The sequence below is a fragment of the Stegodyphus dumicola genome, chromosome 4, assembly GCF_044657685.1.
Source record: "Stegodyphus dumicola isolate Sdum_Otavi_A_Nest chromosome 4, ASM4465768v1".
Taxonomy (NCBI): domain Eukaryota; kingdom Metazoa; phylum Arthropoda; class Arachnida; order Araneae; family Eresidae; genus Stegodyphus; species Stegodyphus dumicola.
Genome location: NC_140771.1, coordinates 245,100,180 through 245,115,619, shown reverse-complemented (window position 1 = coordinate 245,115,619; position 15,440 = coordinate 245,100,180). Strand labels below are relative to the sequence as shown.

Sequence of the window (15,440 nt, the reverse complement as noted above, 5' to 3'; positions counted from 1 at the left end):
ATTGATCCCGTGGCAATGATTTTATAACTCATTATGCACTATATTTTTTGTGTATTGTACTTTGTAATGCAATTAAGAAGTTGAATATATTGAGAAAAACATCTGAGTATCACTCTAATTTTGGAAAAAAATGTGAAATAGAAAAAAGTAATAAGTGACTATATAAATTATATAATGTGTCTATGTGTGTGTTAATCAATGGAATTGAATTCAATTGAAGGATAAAAGTCATTTTGAGTTTTAAGTATAATAATAAAAGTTTCATGACATAGCATTTTCTTGTGTGTTATTGATAATCTAAAATCATTTCTTTGCAAAAATCCTCTTGAAAAACCAAATGCAAAATATTAACATTTTATTATTAATAAATCAAAAACTTAAAAAAAATTATTAAAAAAATGTTTCAGTAAATAAAGATAGTAAGGTAGTTTAAATTGTACAGTTCAAAATTATACACCCCAATTATTATTCATGTACTAATAAAATGAATGACAGAATACTTAAGCTGAAACTAAAGAATTATTATTTCTTATTTAAATGACCACAAGCAATTAAGCGGTTTTTAAACTTAATTTAATAAAAAAAAATATAACTAATTAAAGCAAACTAAGCTACGAATTTATAAACTAATAGAAAGCAAATATTTTCAGGCACATAAAAAAACTTATAGTTTGTAGAATAAAATTTGATAATATGCTTTTATACATAAAATATTTAAGCAGAAAATGTTACTTGACTAATAAAAAGTAACAATGTAAGAATGCTCACATCATCTTCTTTTGTTCCACCCCAAAAGTTAGATCCTCCACCATAGCTGAAAAGAATATTCTTAAACTTTTCCAAGTAACAATTAAATACAACTTCAAAATATTAAACAGAATTAAGAAAAGATGTCAGAAGAATTCTTTTCTTACACAACTTTTAAGTAATACTGCTAATATTACTCAGAAGTGCAATATCAAATGAAAACTTTTAATAGGAGAAATAATTTCTAATGTACTTATTCTTCCCTTGCACAACATGTTATACTTCTCATTCAGTAGTGTTATTACATAGTACTGACCATTAAAACAGCTTGGCTTGAAAAGGTCAGGGTATATTTACAACAGCATTTCTACTTGATGACAACTGCTTGCTTTGATTTAAAAAAAAAAAAAAAAAAAAAAAAAAAAACAGAAATTTAAAATTTTTATTACAAACAGAAGAAAAACAGTACTTTTTCATCATATTATTAGTATAGCAACTTCAAATAGTGAAAAAACGTACTGAAATAAAGAATGCATATAATTTGGAGAGAAAGGGGGATAAACTAGAACAGCCTTAAGTTTTCAAAGCAGTTTTAAAACTATACACAGATGTTTGAAAAAACAAGAAAATAATTTTATATGATTCTTTTAATTATTTTTCATATAGAATTAAAATACATTTAATACACAATTTTCTATAAAATGAAATTAATCACTTTTATATGCATTTTATGAATTTGTTTTTATTTATTCTGATTATTTTTAGCCTCGCTAATGATTTTTCATTTATGACCTGAAATTTACACAACCATAAATTCTAGGTTGTGTGGATTTTGTGGACTTCTGTTTTATATCCTTCCTTTATACTAATCATACTATACTACTTTTCCAAAATTACAGTTTATTGCTCTGTTATTAATAGTACAAACTTTGCTGTATGCATTAAAATTCAGTTTTATGGATTGTAGCAAAAATATGATCCAAGCCACAAGAAAAGCAATGCAATCATTAACAAAATATAGTATACTGAAGACATGGTTCTGCAACCTGTATAGCACTGCATCACATTCATGGTAGCATTAAGGCATTGTGGTAACTACTTATATAGCTAGTATTGTGGTTGTTGTTAACCCCTTGAGGACCAGCGCGCCGGAAATAAAACTCAGTCACGGGACCGAACGCTCTGAAACGGAGCGTCACTACCGGCCCGCGCATTTTAAGCAGTTAAGCCTAAGTTTACAAAAAAATTCATATAAAATCAGCACTTTAATAAAAAGACTCCAAATTTATAAATTATATATATACTATACTTCTATTTAATATGTATTAAAATAAAAAATATAACGTTAATACAAATGAATGAAATATGCAAAAAACTAAAATTATTACTATGCACATGAAAACAAATACTATACACAATAAAACAAAGCTGCAAATATTACAAACACAAAATAAAAAAAGAGGAAATTAAGAATAATAATATATTCTGAATAAAATCGAAATTTAAAAATTCTGCTGTGTGTGATATAGTTCAGCAGTTGAGGGTCCAGGTTCATTTTGTTTCTTTTCGAATATTTTTTGTGCAAAATCGTTTGTTTCATTCACAATGACATCTATAATTTTGTCATCAAAAAACAGATTAAAAAAATCCAGTTCACTAATTGTTTGCACATCATTTATATTTGGTCCAGTTCTCTCTGAAAAATTCATCTTCGGTAGCGATTTTACTTTAGAAGACCAACTTTTTGCAGGTTCAGAGCAAGCATCCTCTTCATAATTATATTCCTCTGTGTCTGAGGAAAATGAACCTTCTGATTCACTGTTAGAAGAAATATCTGTATCACTATCGTCACTAATCTCAGAATCACTTTCATTCATAATTTTACTTATTTCACTCTCAGTTAGATATCTCGCTCTCTTAGCCATGGCTGACGAATTGAAAATGAATATAATCCGATCACATATCCCTAAACTTCTACGAAACATACACACATAAAAAAAAAAAAAAAAAAACGGCGCCAAAACCAAACATAAATATTTTACTCTTACCCATTGCTAATCCGCTGAATGTACTCCCCCATATTCTCCTAATCAAAAAAACAAAGCAATAGACAAGTCACTTGAACTCACACGTGCCCTTTCAAACACCCGTGTTTCCCAGTTTGTTTATATTAATTAACTAGAAGAAATTCTTTCTTCCATTTCACTATTTGATTAATTCATCTATTTCGAAATCTCGCTCTGTCAAACCTCAAAAGACAAACGAAATTCTACTCCAACATTTCAACTAATAAACGTTCCATAAATTTCCACAATCTGTCAAAATATAAACACAGCGAGCAATAAATCCCAGCCCTTTAAAGAGCCGTGATTCTCACTTTGTTTACATCAATAAATATATCAAATACAGAAGCATAGAACAGAAACCAATGCCCGTTCATGAAGGTCAAATACCATACGAGTCGACCGTTGTGAAAACCGTTGCCGTTTAACGCCATCTAGTAGCATTTAAAAATTCAAATAAAACGTTCCGATTTCCGATTACGCATACGTGACGCTGGTCTCTCCATATTAATCGGAGCTCTTCGCGTGGAAGCGACGCTGGGCTGATAAGAGTGGAATCGCTGCGTCGCGTCCACGCGACCTTGGTCACGAACGGGTTAATCAGCAATTTCGATTGCAAATATGGGTAAAGCTGATTTAGACATCTTCGATACTGGGCAGATAGTAGGCGCTTGACACACGGGCCATTCAATTTCCAAAATCATCAGAGAGTAGGATTTTCAAGGTTGACAGTGTCGAGAGTATACTATGAATATACGGATGGTTGGGGGGGGGCAACGAGCAACTGGACGAACTGCAAAAGACAATTAGCTTTGAATAAGCATGGTGTGAGAAGGTTCAGCCATATTGTACATAGCCAGTGAAGGTAAACATTAGCTCAAACTACCACACAGCTGAACCACGATGCCAGTCGAGTAGTCAGTAAATGGACTGCAAAATGTTCACTTCACCATATGGGCTTTAGAAGCCATAGACCCACAAGAGTGCAATTGTTCAATGCATGCCATCGAGCTGTATGTCTTGCCTAGGCAAGAGAAGATACAGAATGGACTCTAGAGGACAGAAAATAAGTAGCATTGAGTGATGAGTCTCGATTCCGACTAGTGACACCGACAGAAGGCTGAGAATATGGCATCAGGTTCATGAAGCTATGGATTGTGCATGTCAGGTTGAAACTGTAAAAGGCCATGACAGCTTGGTCATGGTCTGTGTTATGTGTTTGTAGTATTTGGGATCTTTGGTACTTGTAACAACTTCCCTCAATATGATTCGGTGTGTAGAGTTGCTGGGCCAAGCATCTCCGTCCATTTACGTGTCCTGTCAGTCACATGGAAATGGAGTATTCCAGCAAGATAACTGTACCTCTCACAGGTCTGGTTGACTACTGCCTGGTTGGATAATTATTCCTTTGACTTCTCTGTCATGAATTGGCTACCTAGAAGCCCTGACTTAAAACCTACTGAATGCCGCCGAGATGCTTTGGAGAAAACCACATTACACAACACTAGCAACCCTTCTGAATTATGGACAGCTCTATCCGATGTCTGGCATGTGGCAGCCATTATCAAGGCCAGAGGAGCCTAATAGTTATTGACTTGTATTCCTAATTCAGTGCATTTCAGTGTAGCACTTTTGATACATCATTTAAAATTAACATTAGATTTTAATGAAATGGTTAGAAATTCTCATAACTGTAAAATGGAGAACAGCAGCAGAAATGGACTGAAAATCTACAAGATCCATAAAAATTAAATTAAAAGTTGAAATTTACTGTAACAAACCACTGTCTAAATGTTAAACTGAACTATACGTGGTTCTAATTATTAAAATCTTGATAAAAGGGTATATAAAAATGTTTCACAAAGGGGGAGAAATCAAAAAATTAAAACACAGCAAAACAACATTAAAATCAAAGGATATGCAGATAATAGTAAAATGCAATGATTTTTAGACTTGTAAAATTTACAATAAACCTACCTTCTCTGCTAAAGAAATGAATTTTATGCAATAAAAATGAAGACTTCAACGAAATTACATATATCTTTCAAAGATAGTGTAAAATTGGATGCTTAAAAAATTTTCAACTAATAGGAGAAAACTTCACGTTGCTTATTTCTAATATACAATAAGTATGCAGGGGAAAATATTATTCAACATGAATGATCATTCTACATTAAGAAAAATGTTTTCTAAACACACAAAAAATTATGGGTAGATAAGTTCCCTCAAATATACAGGGTGATTCAGTTAAATGCATACAAACTTCTGGAAGGGGCAAGCTGAATAGAGATGAACTCGAATTGTACAGAAATGTAGGATCATAAATGCCATTTTCGTGTGGCAGATGATGTTGTTCAGCCTTAAACTACTCATATACTCTTTCAAGATTATGTCATTTACAATAGTTCATGAATGTGGAGATAGCAAATGAAATGCGAGATGTGCTCTTCATACATGAAGCAGCAGATTGCAAAGAACAAGCCACTGTGAGCCTGTACAAGAAATGGCACCCGATGAGATACTGCCAAACCTCCAAGGGTTTGCACAGAGGCGTTAAAAGACACACACATACAAACAAACAGACACTGAGACACATAGTACATATAATTCAAAAAAAGGGGAAAATTAAATTACACTACATTACATTCTTACTAAATTGCTACTACAAATAATGTAAATAAATAAGCAAAAATATATAATTAACTGTAAAAGTAAGCAAAAAATTTATTGCAAAAACTACTAAATTAATCTTCAGGATAGAGCGAGCGATAGTTTGATTTTGATCAGTCCAGTTTGAAAGTTTAAAAGCAAACAAAATTTAATTCTGAAAATAAAAATTAATCCTAATAAATCAGTATACAAAATTATTTTTCTAAAATTCATAAATGATCATTTTTCTCCTTTATACAGTTGAATCTCTGTTTTCGTGCAGTTTTAAAGTTACAGGATGTGATGCATATTTCAATCATTTCATGGGTTCTTTGCTGTATCGGTATGTATCGATGCTCAAGCTATTTATTCTTGAGCTCCATTCAGGGTCACTGTTAGAGCTGAGAAACTAATGCATTTACACAATCACATAGTTAAGGTGGGGGCAAGGACGGACATCTGTCCCTGGGAGTAGCATTCAGGGGCACAAAATTGATGTTACAAAATTTTAGAATGAAATATTTTTCATTCTTGGCACACAGAAAGAGACTCGAAATCTTCAGTTGTCCCTGAGCGCTGAAAATAGTAGCTACACCTCAGGCGATGGTATTTAGAGAAGGCAACTTTTTATAATTTAGAGACATGTCAAGCAGCAGAATTTAACAACCACACAGAACAGCTCGCACCAGGTGGCAAAAACCCTATTGTTGGTCTTGGTTTCAACTATCACTGGAGAAGGCAAGCACAGTACTGACAAAGTATGCTTTGTGGTCACTTTTGTCTCCGTTCAGGACCAGCTCTAGACTTTTTGTCACCAGTAAAATCTCTCCAGCTCCTAAATTCTACCCTTCAGTCCTTCCTAAACTCTAAAATTTTTGCTGCCCCCAAATTCTACCACTTGGTGTGGCTGCACTGGTTCTGGCACTAACTCTGCCTCAGTTTAACAACAGCAGTTGCAATTTAAGAACTCAAGATCTTAAGAATGAAGTGTGTAAACAATGCTACTTTAATTGCAGTTCAGTGCAGTCACAACTGTTGCTCTTAATGTGTAAGCTTAGTATGCTGCTACTAGTTGCTTACTAGCAGGACGTTTGCAAACTTTAATGTTGAATTAACTTTTGTGTAATCATTTTTGCTATGCAAATCTACAGTGAAATCTGGTCACGATCATAAAATTTAAAACACTTTTAAAAATAATAATAATGGGTGCAAAAAGATGTTGCAGCAATTCTGTCATCAAGAAGGATAAGTGGCTCAGATTAGAACAAAAGCTTTAGGTAGTCAAGTGTCATGAAGAAGGTGCATCATTTACTAAAATAGACTGTGAAATAAAGAAATGGACAAGTCATTAGTTCAGAAACTTATCAAAAATAAAGATCATTGAAGATTGTAAGGCTACGGCTGCTTATTTATCAAAAGTAGTGACTAAAACAAGAAGCATTTGATAGGAAACATGGAGCAGCTATTATCCATATGGATTGAATACTTGAAATAAATTACAAAAACATGCATTTTTAAAAATTATTTCTAATAAGGCCATTTGAATTTATTAATCATATTTTATTTCTTGAAAAACAGGGAGGGGGAAAAATTGCAGATAACAATAATCTTTTATTTAGTTGCTTGATAAGTCTGGTTTCTAAAAGTTTAGAATACTGGCAGAGATGCAATACTGCTGTATATATAATGTGACAATTAAATGTATATAAAATGATTTAACAATTCTGGTACAAATTTTTTGCTTCCTTATCCAAACACACACACATATATATATACTTTAATTTAATCTTTGATATATATATATTCAATTTGAAGCTCACCTAGGAATATTAAGTACAACAATGCCTTGCAATGAAGGCAAAGGAATTCGTCTACCATCACATTCTAAATGAACTCGCTGCTCCAGATTTCTGAAGGTACGATGCAAAAGCTCTTTTCCACCAAGGACACCATACCACATAAGATTTCGCGTCCTAGACCTGTTTTAGAAATTAGGCAGGGAGGAAAAAAAAAAAAAAAAAAAAGAGGAAGAAGAAACATGAATTAAAAAAAAAAATATCAATGAAAAGATGAACAAAAATGCAGCTGATACAAATTACTGAGGCTAGAACTATGATGAAAGATTTATAGAATGAAAATCAAAACTTCAGTTATATGAATGAATTTATTGCAGTCAATCAAAACACATTTTAAAAACTTAAAGATTTTAAATAAAATATAAAAAACTATATGAATTCAGGAAAAAAATATGAATCAATTTTATAACCTATAGCATTAGACACAGTTTTTATTAATTACAGTAAAACTTCAAATTCTCATAACAGTTTTCAGTCAAATGTGAATTTATATTACTTAGATATACTGAGAAAAGTAAAATACAAATTTAATTAAGAAATGCATTTATTGCTTGTAAATTTTCAGTTTGTTAACAAGTAGCAGATTGATTAAATTTGAACAAAAACATTTTATGATGTGGCAAATATCAATACTAAATAAATTACAGATATGTCTTGTGCATTCTAGTAAATGCTTTGTTGGTAAACAAAAAATCTACAAAATTATAGATACAGGGGTTGGACAAAAATATGGAAACACCTTGTAAAACACGTTTGAACTGAAATGTTTATTTTTACGAAAGCTGTTGGTGGTGCTGATGTGTTTGCTCACTAACGCCATCTGTACAACATCCTCAATACACTGCAAATGTCTTTTGTTATCAAGACAGTGTTCTGCACAGTTGTGATTGCATCACGTCAGAGCTAAATGAATCTGAACATGGTTAAATTGTTGGTGCTTGTATAGTGGGTGCTTCTGTAGCTGATGAAGGGTTTCATTCAATTTCTAATCAAGTCATTTTACATTAAACTCGCCAAGGGTATGGACGTAAAATACCGCATAACAGAATGGCTTTACAATTCGTTACACTGAAAATTTCTGCCAACTCCTAATGTCCAATTTCAGGTTGCATGTACATTGGAAGAAGAGTCAAAGTGCAAAGATGAGAGGATCATTCTGGAATTATAATTAAGAAAATACGACTTATTCATAACATTTTCTTTTATTCATGACAGCTGATATTTCAGGGCCGAACCTGTAATGGGTTAAAAAAATACAGAGAAAATAACTATTCTTAAAGAATTATCACATTATACTACCTTTATAATTTTGGTTACTTATATAGTATTTTATTAGTAATTTTTGAATAAAGTAAAATAATATACAAAATTTTTGAAATTTGGACTTGATACTTTTAAAGAAAATACTAGTAGAACTTCAGAGAAGTACCAAATAAAAAAGTATAAGAGCACTCATCTGGATTTATACCTGCATTTTTCGGGATGTTCTTCCCTTTTATTATGGAATTCAAGAGTTATCTTGGCATCTACTCCAATTCCAAAGTAGTTATTCATTACGCACTTTTCTTGAAACCCTTCTCTAAGGAGGAATCAGAAAATCTTACAGTTTTAAACAACACTTTTAAAAGGAAAGAAAATAAAAAAATTTACAACTGTTTAATATTTTTACATTTATCAACAGTTTTATCTGATGTGGTTTCAACACTCAGGACACAATATCACAAGAAATATATATTCTAAAAACTATAAATTGCACTTCTAGGTCAATTCACTGAAAAGAAGTTAATCCAAAATGTTGCACTTCGAAGCAGCTTGTGATGAAAAATAGATGCTTTCAATAAGTATATTTGATGAATGCAAGAATATGAAATTTTTATCCTGAAAACAGCAAGCAGCTAAAAGTAAATTAACTACAAGCAGTATGAAAAGTTTTAATTTTCTTTTTGAAAAGCATATCTTAGTTTTGTTGTACTAATTTTCAGATTTTTAATCATACGAAAAGTTTCCAAATAGTTAAAAGGGGAAGAGGATTAAAATTATATACACATTTAAAAATTAACTATTAGACATTTAAAATTAGTTAATTTAAACTGGGGGAAGGAAATTTTTCACATTACTTTTTTGAACCAAATAGCAATTTTATAATTTACAAGCTAAAAATGCAACTAATTCTCTTTCTGATGTTTTAAGAATTTTAATTTCATTCTGCAGTTTTCAAGAAAGTATTTTAAATATCATTAAAAATTTCTTTCCTATTCTCTCTTTTCTGAACAGAAATGAAATTTTTCCTGTTTTGGTGTAGAAATTAAGCAAAACTCAATACTCATTTTGATTTGGCAGGACATGTCAATTAAATTCTTTTAAAATTGTTCTAATTTATGTAAATATTAATGTTTTATATTTGTATTTAGTTTTATATTAATTTTTTATCTAATTTGCATTTGTTTTTAATCATTTGTTTATTTTTTGCATTATTTATTATACCTGTATTATTTATAGTATTGTGCAATTTTTAACTTAGAGGCACTTGCTGAAATTTTTTCGTGTTCAACTACTTTATTATAGTATTGCACTATTTGTAATTTTGTGTAACAAAACATTAGAGTTGAGAAATTATTTTCTAGAAAACACATTTTCTACAATCTAAGATTGGTTTTCATGGTATGATCTATAGGCTGTTGTATAAATAAAAGGCAATGAGAAGCCATGAATTAGTTTAATTTGATTGCAATTGAAGTATTGCTGCTAAGTTAGTGGTTTTGTAAGTCTCAGTACTTGTTTTGTATTTAGGGAATTACAGTGATTTCTTTCATTTCTCCCATCGCTGTATCTTTAGTTGATCCTTTTCATTTTAAACTACAATAAAAATACAAATCCTTCTTTTCATAAGGACTGTTGTCATAAGAGAACTCTGTAAGCTATTAACATGTAACAATATTGCTTAGCATAAAAAAGGTGAATTCTTTAGTTTTTGTCGTAATCTGGTGCAGCATATACTCTTTGAGGCAGTCTTGAGAACCTGGCATAGAAATTATTCATTTTCTATAGAACTCAAGTTTTAATCACAGTTATATTTGTGGAGATAATTATAAAATGTTTTTAAAATACTCAAAAAAGCCAAATCCAAAGCTTCTTTTCTAAGCATACTCTCATACAGAAAAATTCATTTAATGTTTAAAAATATCAAAGTCAGTATAAGAACACCAGCTTTAGATATGCTGCAAAAAATATAACTACAGATTATTTATTTGTTAAAAATATTGAATTCCATCAAAATGTAACTGCTTGGAAGTATGAACAGCAAATACATTATCTTTGTTTTTTAATTTAACTATATTTTAATAAAATTAAGAATTTTCTTAAAATCATAAAATAAAGTTTCAAATCAACAATAAAAATTGATTTAATTTCTTAATTCTGTAATTTGTGATATGAAAGATTCTGAATAATCATGTATGCCCTCATTCAAATTATTCACATTGCAAAGAGAAATGATAAAAATATCCTTAACAAAATCAATATGACTCATGCAGTTAAAAAAATTGATAATTTATTCTGTAATTAAAACTCCTGTAAATATAATTAAAAATACAAAACAAAATGTATACAAAAAATTCTATTTCAGGTACTTAATGTACGATATCAGAAATATCTTTTTAAAATTAAATACCACAAATATCCATTAAAATTATCAGTTGGATACATTATAAATTAAATGTATTTAAAATTATATCAATTGGATATATTATTAAAAGTAAAGTGAGGATAACTTTTAAGGTCACTGGTTACCAGTTATCTACAAGTTGGCAGTCGCCAGTGGAGACCAGAATTGAAATTCATATAACTAAAATAAATAAAAGTATACCAGTGACCATCAAGGCCATATCACACTAATAACCTATGGGTTGACCAATAACCTTTAGATCAAACCAACTAGCTAAACATCATTACTGCGAGGTGGTGCAATAAATTTAAATATATTATTAAAATAAACTGAAAATAAAAGATACTAGTGGTCAACTCATATTTGACCAATGTAGGACAGGACAGTAAATTTAATCAATTATAGTAAATTTAACCAATTATAGTTACTGGAGACTTAATAACCACTGTGAGTAATGCAATGTATTGTATGAATGCAATGTTTTCCAAGATGAATCATAGAGTAACATAGCACAATAAGAAATTTTTGGAAAGACACAGCAGCTAGGCATATTTCTAACATCAGTGTTCAAAATGCTAAGATAATATACTAATGCTTGTGAATAATTCAACACCATAAAGGAATTGTTGGAAATGAATGAAATTTATTCCACATATTACTAATAGTGGTACAAAAAATTACGACGTTTTGCAAGACACAAAAACAAAATGAACGTCGGAAATCAATGCTTTGTGTATCCACCATGCTCAGCAATGAGAGCATGTCCACGTCTGACATTGAATCATATAGGTTCTGTATGTAATTCTGGGAAATGACATTCCATATGGCTTCGACTCAATGCCAAAGTCTTAGTGTGTGATCCACCAACTGCAAAAGTAAGTCGCCGACTGATGAAATCCCAAACATGCTCATTGGGCGACATATCTAGGAAATAAACAGACCATGAAAGAAGCGGAACCTGTTGTGCCCTAAAGAAGACTTTTGCAGTCTGAGAAAGATGTGCACAGACATTATCTCGCTGAAATACAAGTGCATGGAATGTGTTAAAGAATGGAGAGGACCTCTGGCTCCACACTTCCCTTATGTAGCAATCACTGTTGGGGTTACTCACAATCTGCATCAGATGGGATCGACAATTATATCCAATAGCTTCGCACACCCTGATGCCAGGCATTTGTGCAGTATGACGCTGGATAACACACTCTGGGAGCGGACATTCCCCTCTGTAGCGTCTGATGTGTACTCTTCCATCAAAGTATACTTTAAATTGTAGCAAGATTAATTGCAGAAAACAACTTGTTGACACAGGGCATACTGTGTTCCAGTGGCCACTGAAGTCGGAGGTGTCTGTGATTCAGTGACAGAAGAATCCTGCTTAGTGAAACCATTCCACGCAATTCATACTGCAGCAGATTGCAGCTAGATAATACAACACCTGTAGACGTGCTCCAATGTTGTGCAAACATAACAGAGGACGTTACGCGATCTGTCACAGCCCATGTAATTGTGCTTTGTATGCCCCACTGCCAGGATTTCACCTTGTTTGGTTCTCCTCTGTCCATTTCCTCCAAACACAAATATTGTTGTGGCATTATGCTGTGTGCCGACTATGATTGCTAGTTGGTTGGTTGATATTTTTTAATGGCACAAAACCTCGAGGGTTATTATGCGCCAGACAAATGGCGAATAAAATTCAAGATACACAAACACACTGAATCAAGTGAATTGATGAAATGAACCTGAAATGCTGATGATGGCATGGAAAAATGACTTTGAGAAATACTCTAGCAACAGGTAGAGCAGGATAGAAGGAAAATAACTTCAAATCATATGGTAAAAAGAGATGTCTTTTAAAAATCTTATGAGGTGGGGGTTTCTTCCAATGAGATGAAGGTAAGGAGAAATGACCGAGAAATGCTCTAGCAACAGGTAAAGCAGGATAAAATGTAGTTCAAATCATATGGTGCTATGATTGCTAGATACGAAAGTCCACCCTCTAGCGTACCGATGATAAGGCTTCATTTGGGCTTGTTAGTTGTTGGTATGGCACCTTCCACAGTTGTCTATGCACTCTGACCACGGATTAAATATTCATAGACAGAGTATGATGAACAGACTTCAACAGAACATTACAGTCATTTATATACATGGAACAAGTGGCCAGTTCTCATTCCATTGCATGCGCAATCACTTTGTAATTCTAATCATCTGCATGTCTTACCTCTACCCACCGTCTAACCTATCTTTACATTTCCTGCACGCTCGGTTCACTTTGTTTAATTCCTTCATGGCGTTGCAATTTTCACAAACATTAGTGTAAATACAAAGAAGCATTCAGAAACATTCTCTTATGTTATTAACTTAGTGAATAATGAACTCACAGTGACATTTCTTCAACATCCATTAAAGGTGAAGCAGCAGCACATAAAGCATCAGCATTAGCTAGAAGAACTTTCCCAATTAAACTGTCCTTATTTAAATTAGGCCACATGGGTAAAGATGCCAAAGGATTAATTATAGGAAATTCTCTTCCTCCTTGTGAACTCTCAGAAAAACCCCTGTCATGTGATTGGCAAGGAAGCAAAGAGATGCCTACTCCAGAGCCTATTTGAAGATTAGTAGTGCCAATTTGTTTGAGTGTGGCACCACTACTTATGCGGCGAGTAGCTGTAGGAGATTGAGCAGTTTCACCTACAGAAAGAAAAAAAATAATTCTCAGGTTAAAATAACGAGATTGAATTTTACATAATACTTACTAAGAAAATACTGTTAATTGAATTCTACATAACATCCATGAAGAAAATATTGTTAACAAATTAAATCATGTAAATTATGACTTCAGAAAAATTTCAAACCTTTTCGTATTTCACAATTAAAAAATTATTATTTTTTTTTATTACTGTAAAGAAAATAAACCAGTTTAAATACTTAGAAAATAATAAGAGCTAATTTTAATAATCACCACATTTTCTTCATAAAATTCCACTATGCTTGCATGAAAGCTTTTATAAAAAAATAATCCCATTGAATCATTTAGAGATGTCCTATCAAATGCAAAAGATTACAACGTTATCATCATGGCTACTACAGGTCAGCAAAGCCTTTATCTTAAATATTTACTTTAATTATGCAGCCATCAAGATCACTCTCTGACACTTGAATTAAAAGGCTTAGAAGTTAAATTTTATCCAAGATTACTGTAATTTCAGGAAGAAATGCCGCGGCGTTTACGTGTTTAAAACTTAAATTTTCAGCGGGTGCGGTGTTTAGGTGCACTAAAAATTAAGTATTTCCTTTGATGGTCATTATGCATAATTTGAATAACTTTGCCATTGTACACAGTTTGAATAACTTTGTCATTGTACATAGTTTGGATGGCCTTGTCATTGTACATAGACCACACAGTTGTTCCCACACAAAAGACCACTCAGTTGCTTTTTGCGAACGTTATCTTACATTCTTTCCCTTGAACACAGACCTACATGCCTTATTCACCCTAAACGGGATCTCAGAACAATAACATTCTTCCCCCTTTCAAATCAGCATTCTCATCATTTTGAATAGTCTCTCTCCTCTGCCATTCGATGAATCTTCCAGGACCCATCCTCTCCCCACCCCTGCCTTTTCTGCAATTTTATTCAAAGGCGGACACGACTCCACCTGAGTCGCAATAACGAACTCTGACGTATTTCCTCTTCAGCATGAATTGATTTTCCTTGGCATTCTGCCAGATACAGATCCCATCAGTTTGGGTACAAGTATGTGTTGGATAGTTTTTAAATAAGAAGGGAGTGGAAAATTTTTGAAAATGGCACCTAAATGGCACAGAAGCTATACTGCTGGTTTTAAGTTTAATGTAATTTCACGTGCTGAACAAATTGGAAATAGAGCAGCAGCTCGAGAGTTTGAAGTGGACGAGTTCAACGTTGTATTCGACATTGTAGAACTGAAAAAGAACTTAAAAATATGCCACAACAGAAACAAGCCAAAAGAAGTGGTACTGTAAGGTGGCCGAATCTAGAGGACAACTTTGCAAACTGGATAAAGGAGCAACGAGGAAAGGAAATGGCAATTTCGACTGTAAAAATTCACTTACAAGCAAAATTTATAGCAAAACAAATGAACATAAGTGATTTCAAAGGAGGGCCTTGCTGGTGTAGCAGATTTATGAAAAGAAAAAATATTTCTGGGCGTACTAGAACAACAGTCTGGCAACAATTACCAATGGACTGGCAGGATAAAAAGGCATCTTTTCTAAAATATGTGACAGATATTATTGACAAAAAAAAACTTCTTCAGTCACAGATAATAAATATGGATGAAACGCCGTTAGCTTTCGACTCTTCTGCAAACAGAACTGTTGATGAAACTGGTGCAAAAACTGTATCTGTGTTTATGACGAGGCATGAAAGATCATCATTTACATTAGCTTAAGCCGCAAACGGTGACAAGCTAAAGTCA

General features: G+C 32.4%; 1 protein-coding gene across 4 annotated transcripts in view; it reads right to left on the bottom strand.

The window, feature by feature from the left end:
* The window catches only part of LOC118203668 (diacylglycerol kinase delta), a 266,853-nt gene that overhangs the window by 41,579 nt on the left and 209,834 nt on the right, over positions 1–15,440 (bottom strand). For all 4 annotated transcript variants that reach the window (XM_085816163.1, XM_085816165.1, XM_085816166.1 and 1 more), the window contains exons 18-21: positions 13,361–13,670; positions 8,784–8,894; positions 7,280–7,438; positions 769–814 (exon numbers count right to left, since the gene is read on the bottom strand). In XM_085816163.1, the coding sequence (XP_085672289.1) occupies positions 769–814; positions 7,280–7,438; positions 8,784–8,894; positions 13,361–13,670 (626 nt within the window). The remainder of the gene's footprint in view (positions 1–768; positions 815–7,279; positions 7,439–8,783; positions 8,895–13,360; positions 13,671–15,440) is intronic.